This window comes from Pleurotus ostreatus, assembly GCF_014466165.1.
Source record: "Pleurotus ostreatus strain PC9 chromosome Unknown scaffold_5, whole genome shotgun sequence".
NCBI classification, from domain to species: domain Eukaryota; kingdom Fungi; phylum Basidiomycota; class Agaricomycetes; order Agaricales; family Pleurotaceae; genus Pleurotus; species Pleurotus ostreatus.
The window spans coordinates 1,886,494-1,900,296 of NW_023503160.1; the positions used below are offsets into that span (position 1 = coordinate 1,886,494).

A 13,803-nucleotide genomic window follows, 5' to 3' on the forward strand; every position below is an offset into this window, starting at 1 on the left:
GTTAGGCAACTAGTCGATGAGAATAATTGATAGCCGTGTTCGCCAATCCATTTTAACTTCTATACTTGGCAATGCAAGCCTCGTGGATTACGTCCTGCATGGGTCACGCGTGACATGATGTCACTATAAGTGATTTTCGGACTGGGTTCGCCAAATCCACCGCCTTTTGCTCTTCGCCACCATCCACAACACCGACGACATCGACGACGACGACGAGCAGGATGCCCATGGCACCACTTCTTGCGTCGCACGCCCTCGAGCTGGCGCTGTTCATCCTCAGAATCGTATCTCCTTCACTTGTCTTCATAGCGACACTTTCGTTGGTCACGACTCGTCCCCAGCCGTCCGAACCGTCCGAACCGTCGCCCATAACTCCGGTCGTCGTCGCTAAACGTGTTCCCCGTCGAGCATTGATCCTTTCCTTCCTTTCCTTGTCTGCTCTTTCTTTCCTTGTCGATGGTTTGACTTTCGTTGTGTATGCTGTATTTTACAAAACGTGGCCCTCCAACACCGGAATCGAGTTCAACGCCGTCATTGGTCTCGCGTCTTTCGCTGGATTGGCGGCGCTGGGGGCTTGGAAGGACGTGTCTGGCGTTGAAGTCTGGTCGTTCAAGCGGGTGAGGACTGCAATCATTCTGTCGCTTGGACTTGACCTCGCGACTGTGGTGGCCTTCGGCCTCTCCCTCCGTTCTCTGCAACGCCGTGAGTCACGCGACATCTAAAAGAACGCAAATAATTGATCCTTCTATCACTAGATCCTCCTCCTCACATTCCAGAAAAGGATTTCCACCTCCCCCTGGATGCACTGCTTCATTTCGCTTTCCCAGCCTTCCGTGTTCTTCTATTGGTTCCATTATCTTTTGCTCTATTTACGCCCCGCGTCGTGTACACATATACGCACGCCGATGAAGAGGTTGAAGATGTCCCTACAGCATCGTCCTTCCTTTTGCCCCCGGAGTCTGGCGCGCGTCCGTCAAATGGCCTATCATATGGAAGCGATCTGTCGGGCGACGCCAGTAAGTACGGCACCTTCCGCGCTTCTCGCACCACCACGACTCTGCATCGATCTACGCCAACAACCCGTGCCACCACCCCAGTTCCTCGCGAAGCCAAGGTATGCCCTACAACATACGGAGTTTGACTGCGCATTTAATAGATTCTGTCATCTAGCCGGAGGCGAAGTCAGACATCGTTTTGGACCCATCTTGGTCCGAGATTTGGCGTCGCATTCGCCGCCTTTCCCCTTATCTGTGGCCCTCCAAGAGCCGTCCGCTACAGGGACTCGCGGTACGAGCTCGATCATACTCCCTCATCTTTTCACTCATGTGACCCCGATTAGTTCATCTGTATCATTATACTGCTTATTGGGCGAGTTATAACTTTTCTCGTGCCTTACACACTAGGTGCCCTAGTCGATACATTCGAAGATCCTGCGAGAGGCCGCTCGCCATGGCCATACCTGTTTGCCTATGTCGGCCTGCGCTTCCTCCAAGGCAGCGGTGGTCTATCCGCTCTCCGTGATGTACGTATTTCACGCTATTTCTCGATTGAACGTCACCAACCTTGCGCGTGTAGGCCATCTGGGCTCCTGTTATGCAATACTCTGATCGAGGTACGTACATCAACGTTAGCATGAGTTTGAGGAACTGACTTCCTGGTACAGAGATGTCGCAACTTTCATTTGATCATTTACTGAATCTCTCATATTCATTCCACACCCGACGAAAGACTGGAGAGATTCTGCGCATCCTCGATCGTGGTGCAGCAATCAACCATACGCTCGAGGTATGTCTATTTCTAAGTTAATCAACATCAATGAATGACGCATGTTCGCAGCTCATCCTTTTCAACATCATCCCCATCTTCATTGATATATTCGTGGCTATCATCGTATTCTGTGTGCAGTTTGACTGGACCCTTGGTCTCGTCATCTTCCTCGTTATAGCCGCCTACAGTACGTTTTTCTGGTGACGTTATTTTATTGACGTACGTGCTCATATTTTTATCTTTTAGTCACTGCTAGCATAGGTTTGACAAGTTGGCGCACGAAGTTGAGACGGGAGATGAATGAACGTGATGTGGTATGTATACTATTCAGGGAACACAGCCATGCGTAGCCTAACTCCAGTCAACAGGTTACGCGCGGTATTCATACCGATTGCCTCCTTAATTACGAAACCGTCAAATACTTCAATGGTGAAGAACACGAGGGTGCTAGATATCGTGACGCCCTCCGAGAGTACCAAGGATTGGAGCTCAAGGTCATTGGTAAGCTGAATGGAAAAATAGGCATCGTATTATATTTGACTGATATCTTCGCAGTTGCACTAAATCTCTTGAATTTGGTACAAAACTTCATCATTGTAAGTCGTACTTGTGTCCATGTTTTACCAGTTCTCAAAGTGGCTGTCTGATAGACCCTCGGTCTTTTGATTGGCTCTATGATCGTCGCCTCTCGAGTGACCCACGGCCTGGCTCGTCCAAGTGAATTCGTTATGTTCATTACCTACTTGGCTCAGGTAATTTCATTCGTCCTTTAGGCCCAAACAGACCTAACGCAGCCGAATGTTTAGCTCTATACACCGCTGAACCAACTTGGCTACACCTACCGTTCCATGAATCAATCCCTCGTCGATACAGAGAGACTGTTGAAACTGCTGAACGAACCCACAGAGGTCAATGATCGGGAAAATGCGCCCGATCTCATCGTTGAAAACGGTGAAATCGAGTTCGACAACGTCAACTTCTCGTATGACGATCACACCACTGCCCTCCGCGGTGTTTCTTTCAAGGTGCCGAAGGGGTCCTCGGTGGCACTTGTTGGTGAATCTGGCGCAGGAAAATCAACGATTCTGCGACTCCTTTACCGATTCTACGATCTCCAGGAAGGTCAAGGACGGATTCTCATTGATGGCCAAGACATCCGAGACGTGACGCAGTCTAGCTTGCGAAAGGCTATTGGCGTCGTTCCACAGGACCCAGTGCTCTTCAATGCCAGCATCGCATATAACATTGGGTGCGCTTCTACTGAATATCAGCAAGGATAAGTTTTCTGACGTTTTTCCAGATACGGTAAACTTGGATCAACACCAGAAGAGATCGAGGCCGCTGCCAAATCCGCACAAATGCACGATCGTATACTGTCGTTCCATGAAGGTTACGACACCAAGGTTGGCGAACGTGGAATCAGGCTAAGCGGAGGAGAGAAACAGCGTGTTGCAATTGCGAGGACATTGCTCAAGGATCCGCCAATATTGCTCCTCGACGAAGCCACCAGGTATAGTGCTGCTGAAATACATTGGTTTGGAATAGTAGCTCATGGGACTCTTTAGTGCTTTGGACACTTCGACTGAGAAAGACATTCAGAACGCACTCCAAAACTTGGTGAAGGGCCGCTCATCGCTGTCAATAGCGCATCGATTATCTGTACGTTCTCATCCTCGAAAGGTAGCGGATCTCAGTACTGACTTTCACCGCCAGACCATCGCTTCAGCTGATTTGTGAGTTTTCTGCAACAAAAAGGAAGTTAACCATCCTTATTGATTTATGGTCTTTAGGATTCTTGTCCTCAAGGACGGTCAGGTCGTCGAACAAGGCACCCACAAAGAACTAGTCGCCATGGATGGCATCTTCGCCTCCATGTGGGCTGATCAGGTCTCCACGACCGACGAACATCATCCATACGCCGAGAGCCGCAGCTCGAAAAAGGACCAGTCGGCGTTGTCATTGCATCCCGAAGGCTCAGTTATTGCCCATGATGCCGCCCCCTCTGAGGCTCTTTCGCCATTCGCAGACGCAGAACCCAACGTCCCATCTTCATCAAGCCACGTAGAAGCTCCAGAGGTACCGCCTAAAGAGGAGGCTCCCTCTGCCGCTCCTATTGCCTTCCCTACCTCAGATGAGCCTGCCGATGCGCCAATCAGTTTCCCGACCACAGATACACCAGACAACGTCTCACTGGCCGCAGCCCCCGCTCCCTCTGAGGCCGTTCCCATTGCCTTCCCTACTTCTACTTCGGACGATACAGCTTCTCAACGTGAAATCATCTCGCCATCCCAGACACCGGGTGTGACCTTCGAATCGAGCGTTAATACACCGCCGCGTACGGGTACCCCAGACGTAGAAGGCGAACCTAAGCGCAAGTTGAACGCCGCACAGAACTTCCAACGCCTAGCACGAAGAATATCGCTAACGACGAGGCGACAAGGTTCTTCCTCTTCTATTTCCATGATCCCAGGTCTTCGACGCGGTGAATCGACTAAGGAGCCGACAGACGCTAGCGGACGGAGTTCCAACGATAGTCCCGCAGAGAGCGTCGCCAGCGACGATAAGACCAAGAAGAAGAAGGACAAGAAGGATAAGAGGCGGAAGAGTGTGTTGTGAGGATGTGAACTGCACCATTTTCTCTACTTATGCATTTCATAACGATTAACGATTTCTGCTTTACGACCCCATCCCGACCCCCCTACTAACGCTCATACTTACATATGCACGTATTATCCAATCCGTTTTGCTCATCTCACTGCTTGTACTCATTGCATTGTCTCACCACCACCGGATATTCATTCTCGTCCAATCCATTCTCGTAGTCACTTTGCTTTCCTGCCCAGCCAACGTTAGATTCTGGTTCTCATACTGAACAATACATCGTTCTTCATATTGTTCAGTTTCGTATATGCCATGAGGCCTCGCCAGGTGCTGCATGAGGAACATGAGGCAAACTGCGGTGAGCCAGAAACACAATTGACAAACCGAATCATGACAATCCCTGGGAGATCTCGTCCAGCTGGCCCCTCAAGCTCTCGATATTGTCTGCTAGCGAGTCGACGGTTCCTTTATTCGCTATCGCCATGACCTTCTTAGCTTCTGCGACATACTCGTACGAGAGCTTTACGGAGTCGCTAACTTCGCCCTCGACCTCCTGGCTGCTAGAAGACTCGGGTTTCAGGCCCAGCTTCGAAAGATCGATGTCTGATGAACGGAGAAGTGCTAGATCGCGTAACGTTTCGTTCAGTGGAAAGGCCTTTGTGTCTTTCGACTTCTTGGACATGATGGTTTAGAGAGAGAGCGTGTCGGTGCACGTGCAAGCTGAACTTTCTGCAGCTTTCTGAATCTGCAGCTTGGGCTTCTGCGGTTGTACCCCAGGTGCCGAAGGTATTGAGGCCACCTCTCCCCGACAGCTGAGGTTGCACTCTTAAAGCCACACCAATATGTAGGCGAATCCAGAGCAAGTTATGTAGGTAAGAGCTCAGGAACCCTCTCGGAAGCATAAAGGTTTAACGCCGGGACCACCGACCGTACTCAGCATGAACCGTATCCTCTGATGCAGGACACGGACCGTTAAAATATACTGATTTACCGCACAGACAATTTGGCGGACCGTTCTGCTTGCTTGCAGAGTCCCCCTGCCCACGATCCTCTCCGACTACTCCAATTTCGACATTTTCTCTCACCCAACGCGTCTTCTGTGACGCACACTTGATGTTGTCCGCTGCGATCGTCGGACGACTCCAGCCAGAGGTCATGCGAGTTCACCATGTGGGGAGGATAGCCATGACCCTCCAACACGCCCCCAGCTGTGTCGCGGATTGGTTGTGGAATCGTACATACGCTTCCTGGCCGTCGAATTTGTGATGTGCTTCCCTTGCCATATCGTCAGAACACTCCGCCACGTACCCCTTCGGTCCGGAAACGACTAGTATATAATGCGCAGAGCCACTCGAAAAAATCCCAAAAGAAATGTATCGACTCGCTGCACTAGCGGTTATTGCCTCTTTTGGTGTCTGGCAAGGCCAGGCGCAAACTGTGTCCGTCAGCGCAACGGCTAGCCATCCGATTCCAACGACATTATGTAGGCCTTGGCCCTTGATCCCGCGGATACGAGGTTACTTAACCATTTTTTTTTCTACCAGGGGGACAAATGTTTGAGGTAATGACAATGCACGACTCTCCTAGTATCACTGATGTTCATTCTGAATGATATGCAGGATATAAGTGTAAGTAGAGGTCAACAAAGGGCTGACGACAGACTCTAATGTTGAATGGGCGTCTTCCTTTTTATAGCATGTGAGTACCACTTTAATGACAACAGAGTCTCGGTTAAATATACTCCAATAGAGTGGTGATGGTGGACTATACGCTGAACGTTCGCACCAACATATATTAAACATTTCATTTCGTTGACCTCGATTGTAGTGCTCCAAAATCGTGCCTTCCAACAGGTCACACCAAGTAAGCTCTTGGCTTCATTCACTTTTCAGACGCTTGTGCTCTGACATTGTTTGTGTAGACACCGCAGCATCTTTGAATGCATGGAGCGCCATCAATGGAGGGCAGATATCCGTTGTAGCTGACTCCGTTCCGGTGTCGAACTCCCTCCCGAACTCCCTTAGGTTCACTGTACCTGCGGGGCGCACAGGTCAAGTTGGATTCGCCAACTCTGGTTTCTTTGGTGAGCTACGTCTCGTGGACTCAGGGAAGGAGAAGACGACTAACGCTGTACCTCCAGGTATGAAAATCGTAGCCTCGTCGACTTACAAAGGTTCTTTCTTCGTTAAATTCCCGACTGCCTCGTCTTTCACGGGCAACCTGATTGTCGGGTTACGAACCACCAGTGGGAGCACCATCGTCTCTCAAACAGTTCCTATTCGTGGTGCTTCGACAAGCTGGCAACAGATCAGCGTGTCGTTGACCCCGAGGACGCCGCCGCCATCTACTGACAACCAATTCTTTGTGACGATCGATGGGGCTGCTGCTAGCGGACAAACCATTAATTTCGCCATGTTCTCCCTATTCCCGCCGACCTTCAAGAACCGAGCGAATGGCATGCGCGATGATATTGCTACGGTGGGTGTTTCCGTCACACCGGGGAGCCTCGAAAGCTTACGATCTGGGACGTAGGCACTGGCTGAGATGAAGCCCAAATTCTTCCGATTCCCTGGCGGCAACAATCTGGTGAGATCTCTTGTGGTTCCTATGTCTTACATGGTACTGACATGTCGCTCCAGGAGGTTAACCGGGATTGTTTATCTTCTTATCAAGCGATGCTGATTATACGTTACGGTATAGGGACAAACCGTGCCTACTCGATGGCAATGGAATGCCACTATTGGAAGTCTACTTGACAGGCCTGGTATGAACGCATTACCCCTGGCCTGCCGAATTCTCGTATGAATGCGTTTCTCTTTTAGGCCGCGCCGGCGATTGGGGGTACATCAACACTGAGTACGCCCACGGTTGTGTTATTCCCAAAGACACGATGTAACTAATGTATTCTTCAGTGGTTTGGGCTTGTTGGAATACCTCTTGTTCTGTGAAGACCTCGGGATGGAACCCATCATGGCAGTGTGGGCAGGTAGGCACCGTTACTGTTGCCGGCACATCCCCAACAATCTCACCTAGTATTACTCCTGTGTTGTGGTAATTAGGGTTCGCTCTCGGCGGCACCAGCGTGGCCCAAAACGGCCTTCAGCCGTATATTCAACAAGCAATTGATCAGATCAACTTCGCGATTGGTGATCCTGCCACCAGTGCTCCCGGTGCGTTTGTTTCCCCCTCCGGGACTGTTGACACCCATTACACCCATTCTTACGTTCCCTTGTAATCCACTTACAACTTAACTGATCTGATCAAACACCCACCGACCAACAGCCGCGCGCCGTGCTGCGTTAGGTAGGGCGCAACCATTCAAGCTTACTTATGTGGAAATCGGAAACGAGGTGCGTACGCAGGCCGCAGGCGGCGACCCTTTGTTCCATGTCCAGTGTTTCCTAATTGGTCGTGCAGGATTTCTTCGCAAGCGACACGTTCGTCCAACTTACTGCATTTCCCACATTCCGACATTAACGTATCTGGTGTTGCTGTTGTGATGCAGTTACACCTACCGATGGCCCGCTTTTGTCAACGCGCTGAGGGGTGCATTCCCTAATCTCAGTGCGCCCTTACTTCCGTTTGCGCTGCCAATGTAGCGTCCCTGATTCAGAAGTCCACAGAATTTATCGCTACCTCCAACATCAACTCCCCGGTCTTGTCACCCAACCCTGCACAGTGGGACCATCACGTGTACCAAACGCCAAGTAAGTCACTCGCTAAATGTAACTAAATTCAAGCTGACATATGCACTACAGCGTGGTTCGCGCAGAACTCGTTCTTCTACGATGATATGCCAGTAAGCCGTCCACCTCTTTTACGATCCTTTTCCGCTGCTGAGTGCTGACTCGACATTGTAGCGCAATGGAATCACCTTCTTCGAGGGTGAATATGCTGCCATATCCACGAACCCCAACGACATCTTTGGATCGCCTGCAAACGGTCGCCTAACTTTCTCTACCATGCAGAGTACGCCTTTCTCCCCAGACTGCACCCCACCCGGTCACAACGTTAATTAATGGATACTTTCGTGCCATTTCAGGTGCGTCCGGTGAAGCTGCATACATGATTGGGATGGAGCGCAATTCCGACATCGTGTTTGCTGCTTCCTATGCTCCTTTGTTGGGAGTAAGTTTACATCTCTTTTCGCGCTGTTCACCGTGCTAATGGTCTTCTGTTCTTAGCACGTCGCCGGTTCACAATGGGTACGCATCATCTATATTACCAACATCACACCCACAAGCTAAACTAATCTCTAGACTCCTAATCTCATCGCATTTGAGTGAGTCGTAGCATGGAGACCCTTTGACAGCGATTGTATGCTAACGCTGTTGTATAGTACCGGTAATGTTTACCGTTCGGCCAGCTACTTCGTGCAGAAGGTGAGTCAACGGTTTGTTGGCTGCAACCCAAGATCTGCCCTTGACGAAAGGGTATGGCATCTCTAGCTTTTCAGCACGAATATGGGCAATGAATATATCCCGAGCACGTTGCCATCGCGTACCGGAACTGCCTTCTGGGGTGTTACCCGAAACACTGCGACTGGTGAAATAATCATCAAGGTTAATACAATACACCTTATGATCTATTTCTATCTCACCCTTCTACCCTCTAGGTCTCCAACACCGTTGCCGCACAGACCAACCTGACTTTTGTTCTTCCATTCGCCAACGTTGCTACGTCCGGTAGCCTGCAAGTCCTGACCGGTGCCGCCACCGCCAGCAACTCCCCCACTACGCCCTCGGCTCTCGCGCCTGCTACGAGGACGATCACCACAGGCAAGACCTTCACGTTCGCCGCAGCAGGGTTCAGTGTGAACGTCATCACTATCAAGGCGTCGTAGTAGTTACATGAGTATTAGTACATCCGTGTGCGTGTTGATATGAATGTCCGAAAGTATTATGAAGTGTGTATATGGTATGAACGGTAACGTAGCAGCAAAGCGTGTGTGGTAGGTCCTGGGTGCTTCAAATGCTTTTGGGAAGACTCTTGATGCAATCCGAAATAACTCGAATCGTTTCTGCCTTGTCGTACAAGAAGCGATCACAATCCTTGTTGGGACACTTTGCACTCCAACAGGCGTGAGCTTCTGGCCAACTCTGCAGCCCATTTTCCAGCACTGTGTCCCCAAGCGGACGAGCGTCCATTTCCAGAATGATCTTGTACTTCAATTCTCTCCATGTGTGGTAATCAATCAGGCCGTTGCATGACGAACACGATGCCGTCCCGCCAGCTACGAACGGAGGCTCGTTTAGACGCTGGCAGAGGCCTTCCCGGCGAGTTCGGTGGAGTTCGAGGAGGTCAAGCAGCGCGTTTGCAGAGAGGCGCTGGAGAAGGGGGCGCATTTCCTTGTCAAGGAGGTTGTAGGAGAGCGTTTGCGTGGAAGCGAGCTTGGCTTCGTGGTCCCAACCAAAGCGACAAGCAACGATGTAGAGGCGAAATGGTTCGCTCAGCAGAGTCGGGGTCATGACCATGATACGGACGATGGACATGACGGCGGGGATGTCGTATTTCTCTGCTGCGAAGAGCAAAGCATCTATCATGTCGTAAGAATCGACCTGAGGAACGGGGAGGCCACATATGATTCGGAGGACCAATTCCAGCGTCTTGGCATCCTCCTCCATGTAGATGATTTCGTTCTGCGTCGTCGCGGGCGCATTTGAGTTGGCGGAGGGGGTTGTCTGGGGCAAAGAGAACATGGAACGAAACCAGCCAGAGGTCGTCCGCAGGGTGTACGAGTGGACGCGGAACATCGCGCCGTCGGTGCCCAGGATGACATCGGCGTCGGGCGAGGAGAAGGCTGGGTGAAGAAGCTTGACGTCGCAGTCGACGGTGGGCGCGAGGCTCTCTGGAACGCTCTCCTCAGCCTGCATCCGTGAAATAGGTTGGTGGTGGCCAAAAGTCAAGAGGCTGTATGCATTTCCACGTGAAGCTGGAAACTTTTGAAGAGCGTCAAAGAAAGACTTTCCCGCCTTATTTGGCAACGGACCAACTTTCTCGCCCCGGCACCAATAAAGTCCTCAACTCTGCGTAGTGGAGTCCTCAGCTTCGAATTACTAAGTACTGTGCGCGTAGTAGTCAAATTTACTCATCAACCACTGACTTTTCCTTCCTTTCGCTTCTCTGAATTTTGAAAGTGCCAGGCCTCTGTATCCGCATACTCGCCTACCCAGCGAACGTATCTGGCATCTTGCCCGCTGTGCGTCAAGAGTACTATAGGTACATGAACGAGGATGCTGGAGGCGTGTTGAATGTGAACTCGTATGGCCTGTTCACTGGCTTAATTCGATGGCCGGCCGCCGCCGCGGTCAGACGTGGGTCACGAAGGAATCCTGCCTGTTGAGTGAGAGAATATGTCGAAACTCGCGAGTTTGGTGGGTATCGTGGGCGCAAGAGCAAGCCGAACGGTCCGCCAGATATATTTTTGGCGGTCCGTGGTCGCTGCATGGTACCGTGGCGGTCGAGGGTCGTCGAAGTCGAGCAGTGTTTGTTTACATGGGTAACTGAATCGGCATTACTCCCTCAGTACAGTGGTTTGCCATCATCATATCAAATCCTTGGATGGTACGAACTTGGATGGCGGGTGCCTTGTCTCCAAGCCGAACGCAGTGTCCTCGACAAGGCCGCATCCAAATCGCATCCTATACGCATCCCTGGTGAATCTTGGACACTCGGACGCGTGTATCTAACCTCCCACTGCCGTGCCACCGTGCCTGTGCAAATTTAGACGGGCGTTGAGTGCACCGTTTTTCGACATCCCAAATGAGTTGCTGACTTATCGCTCTTTGTAGCAGTTGCGGGCCCAAAGCAACGGTCATGATGAAATCCTCAGCTCGCAGCCTTTACTCCCCCGCAGCCTCGACGCACTTTGTTCCGCAAAAGGAAGTCTCGTCCATAAATGGCAGGATTTCGAGCGACTCCGCCCTTGTAACCACCGTGGTTAACCAAGTCCTCGCGAACTTCTCATGTCCCCAGCTAGACCAGCGACTGCACAAGGTGCCTGGCGCCACCACAGGCTGCGAAAAATCATCCTAAACCTGAATCTTTACTTAGCTTATCGGCGACCAAGGCTACGAAAAACGGCTTTCCTTCTTGGGATGTTGCTTTCAACTCCAAGTTCGAATGCCAGCCCCGCATGCACAGTTTGTTGTTGGTATTAAAGCGACGGTTGTCGAGTACATGCCTCCTTGTCTCCAGTGCTCCTTTTACTAGACGCAGCTCGCTTTTGAGGCTCCTCGCTACATCCTTCCTGCTTTCATCCAAGCACACTCAGCGAGTTTAACCACCACACCACAAACACAATTTACAATGCAATTCTTCACTTTGGCCGCCTTCGCTCTTGCCTGCAGTAAGTGCTGGTTGGAGCACGTGGATTAGTAGCTCATACTGATATCCCTTCGTAGTGACTATGTCCGTGTCTGCAGCCCCCGTCCCTGCCGCTGTCGAGTTGGCAGCCCGAGCTCCTGTGGGTCCACATACCCCTCGCGCTGGCTTCGAATAATAACAAATATCGTTTTTAGGAAGCTCAACCGGGCGTTGAAGTTGCTCGCGAGCCTCAACCTGAGCCATGGTGCCGCTACGGCTGCATCTAAATAGTACGTTCAGCGAGCCTCATAAAACAATCATAGTGGCTCACATTGCTCGTACCTAGGAACAACATAATTCTATACCACCGCATCACCAACCAGGTCCCCCCGCGCAGTACCCTCGCATTCCATCACATTGTTTTAATATCTTATATATGAAGTCCCTGCCCCCAACTTGGCTCTTCGTCCACTCCTTCACCTTGTCGCTCCTTACCTAGCTATCTCTTTCACTTGCTCTCCCACCCCTCTTCCTCGTCTCACCTTGTATCGATTGCCTCATTTATTGGTTCCCTAGGACTTGGAGTTTGATTAGATTTGTTTAGCATACGCTGGACACCTAATCTCTTCAGCTACTGTATAGTCTTCGACCATCTTCTGGAGGATGTAATTGGCTGTATCAAATATATGTGTCTGTTCTGTGTCCCCACGTACTCCACTTTTTGTCAGGCCTGAACTAAACTCGGAAGTAAGCTTTTGTACGTACTAGTACTTCGATCGAAGTAAGCCCCTAAATGCATTAAGCGCCCTGTTGGTGGTTCATGTTCAATTGTCAGCCACTCGTCTCACTTTGACCACCACCATACCATCTACCCATTTAAGGATCCACCGGACCTGGATTTTGCTCTCCATCTCGAACGTGAACTGTCATGCCCGCTACGCGCGCAACAAGCAAGCTGCCCCATCGCCATGATCCCTTTCCCGAAGTTCATCGTAACAAACGCAAGTCCAACTCACCTCAGCCACAAGTCCCCGCTTCTGACGACGTGATTGTTCTGTCTTCGTCAGACGACGAGGCAAGACCCGCGAAGAAGACACCCAATAACAAAATAATGGCGGCTTCTAACAAACATCCCAAATCCACGCTACAGTCAACGGAAGTGATTGAGATTTCGGATGACGAGGACTACCCTGTTGCTCCGGTGAAGCCTTCGAGAAACTTGATGAAGATTGCGGAACTACAGAGTCAGATAGAGACTTTGAAGGAGGTGAGCGACCCTGTTCGCGCTTCATTAGCGCTCGGCCTCAACAGCTCGGTATCTCCAGAGTAACACTCGGATGGGGAAGGAAATCGAAAATTATCAGAGCCTTCTCGACGAGACTATGGTGGAGAAGGATATGCTGTCCAACCAGGTCGCCGAGCTACATCTCCGCCAAGAACCACCATCCATTTCTATCGTACGTGCACCCTCGCCACCACTCTCGGACATTAAACGGACGTATATCGCAGAACCCTTCTGATCTCGAAGACCAAATTAACTGCGAGATATGCACCATGAAGATGTGGCGGCCTTATCTGTACGTTCCGCATCTCGTTATTTGAAATGCAAATATGAACTCACGTGCATTCCAACAGGCTGCCAGAATGCGGTCATTCATTCTGCGAGTCGTGCATCCAGGATTGGTTTAGTACTATCCTTGCGCGGCACATACAAGCCCACCCCGAATATAATGCCAATAATCACAGGCAAAACGTACCCGCGCATATCCGCCAAATGATGCCGTATGCGGAATACCACCCCCAGGTGCAACAAATGCTTGCGCAATATAACCTACAGAACCCACAACCAGAGTATAACTGCCCGACGTGTCGCGTCGAGGTGAAGTCACGACCGATCGAAGATTTTGCGCTCAAGGCCATCGTGCGGGTCGTTGCTAAGGCGCAAGGCGAGGTCAGCCCACAGAAGCCTGTCTCAACGTCAAGCAACAAGAAAGGAAAGCGTCGCGCCCCCCAAAAGACCCAGAAGAGCGTGTGGGACCCATATTTTCCCCCCTCATGAACAGTTTAAATATTATGTCTAAATGTTCATCCCTATCCTTATTATCACATCACGCGATCTGTAGTATACCA

At 50.8% G+C, this 13,803-nt stretch overlaps 5 protein-coding genes across 5 annotated transcripts; 3 read left to right on the forward strand and 2 right to left on the reverse strand.

Moving 5' to 3' along the window:
• Window positions 1-221: 221 nt before the first annotated feature.
• On the forward strand, window positions 222-4,383 carry PC9H_007681 (uncharacterized protein; the record flags this gene model as incomplete). The annotated part of the gene is made up of 16 exons (XM_036777209.1): window positions 222-702; window positions 756-1,114; window positions 1,171-1,287; window positions 1,340-1,522; window positions 1,576-1,612; window positions 1,664-1,785; window positions 1,837-1,954; window positions 2,014-2,081; window positions 2,136-2,268; window positions 2,323-2,363; window positions 2,418-2,519; window positions 2,574-3,016; window positions 3,068-3,277; window positions 3,333-3,426; window positions 3,481-3,500; window positions 3,558-4,383. 16 exons carry the CDS (start codon window positions 222-224, stop codon window positions 4,381-4,383), a joined length of 3,354 nt encoding a protein of 1,117 aa, XP_036630829.1.
• Window positions 4,384-4,616: 233 nt separating this feature from the next.
• Window positions 4,617-5,050, reverse strand: PC9H_007682 (uncharacterized protein; the record flags this gene model as incomplete). Its single annotated transcript, XM_036777210.1, has 2 exons — window positions 4,617-4,698; window positions 4,764-5,050. 2 exons carry the CDS (start codon window positions 5,048-5,050, stop codon window positions 4,617-4,619), a joined length of 369 nt encoding a protein of 122 aa, XP_036630830.1.
• A 913-nt stretch (window positions 5,051-5,963) lies between these two features.
• PC9H_007683 (uncharacterized protein) lies at window positions 5,964-9,211 on the forward strand (the record flags this gene model as incomplete). The annotated part of the gene is made up of 21 exons (XM_036777211.1): window positions 5,964-5,996; window positions 6,118-6,145; window positions 6,196-6,231; window positions 6,290-6,451; window positions 6,509-6,846; window positions 6,901-6,966; window positions 7,069-7,132; window positions 7,226-7,354; window positions 7,428-7,538; window positions 7,651-7,718; window positions 7,786-7,805; window positions 7,874-7,932; window positions 7,992-8,075; window positions 8,127-8,167; window positions 8,229-8,337; window positions 8,411-8,496; window positions 8,553-8,573; window positions 8,628-8,650; window positions 8,708-8,750; window positions 8,817-8,930; window positions 8,984-9,211. The coding sequence occupies 21 exons, from the start codon at window positions 5,964-5,966 to the stop codon at window positions 9,209-9,211; spliced, it is 1,863 nt and encodes a 620-aa protein (XP_036630831.1).
• A 124-nt stretch (window positions 9,212-9,335) lies between these two features.
• Window positions 9,336-10,241, reverse strand: PC9H_007684 (uncharacterized protein; the record flags this gene model as incomplete). The annotated part of the gene is made up of 1 exon (XM_036777212.1): window positions 9,336-10,241. One exon carries the CDS (start codon window positions 10,239-10,241, stop codon window positions 9,336-9,338), a length of 906 nt encoding a protein of 301 aa, XP_036630832.1.
• Window positions 10,242-12,601: 2,360 nt separating this feature from the next.
• PC9H_007685 (uncharacterized protein) lies at window positions 12,602-13,732 on the forward strand (the record flags this gene model as incomplete). Its single annotated transcript, XM_036777213.1, has 4 exons — window positions 12,602-12,940; window positions 12,999-13,130; window positions 13,183-13,250; window positions 13,309-13,732. The coding sequence occupies 4 exons, from the start codon at window positions 12,602-12,604 to the stop codon at window positions 13,730-13,732; spliced, it is 963 nt and encodes a 320-aa protein (XP_036630833.1).
• Window positions 13,733-13,803: the final 71 nt, after the last annotated feature.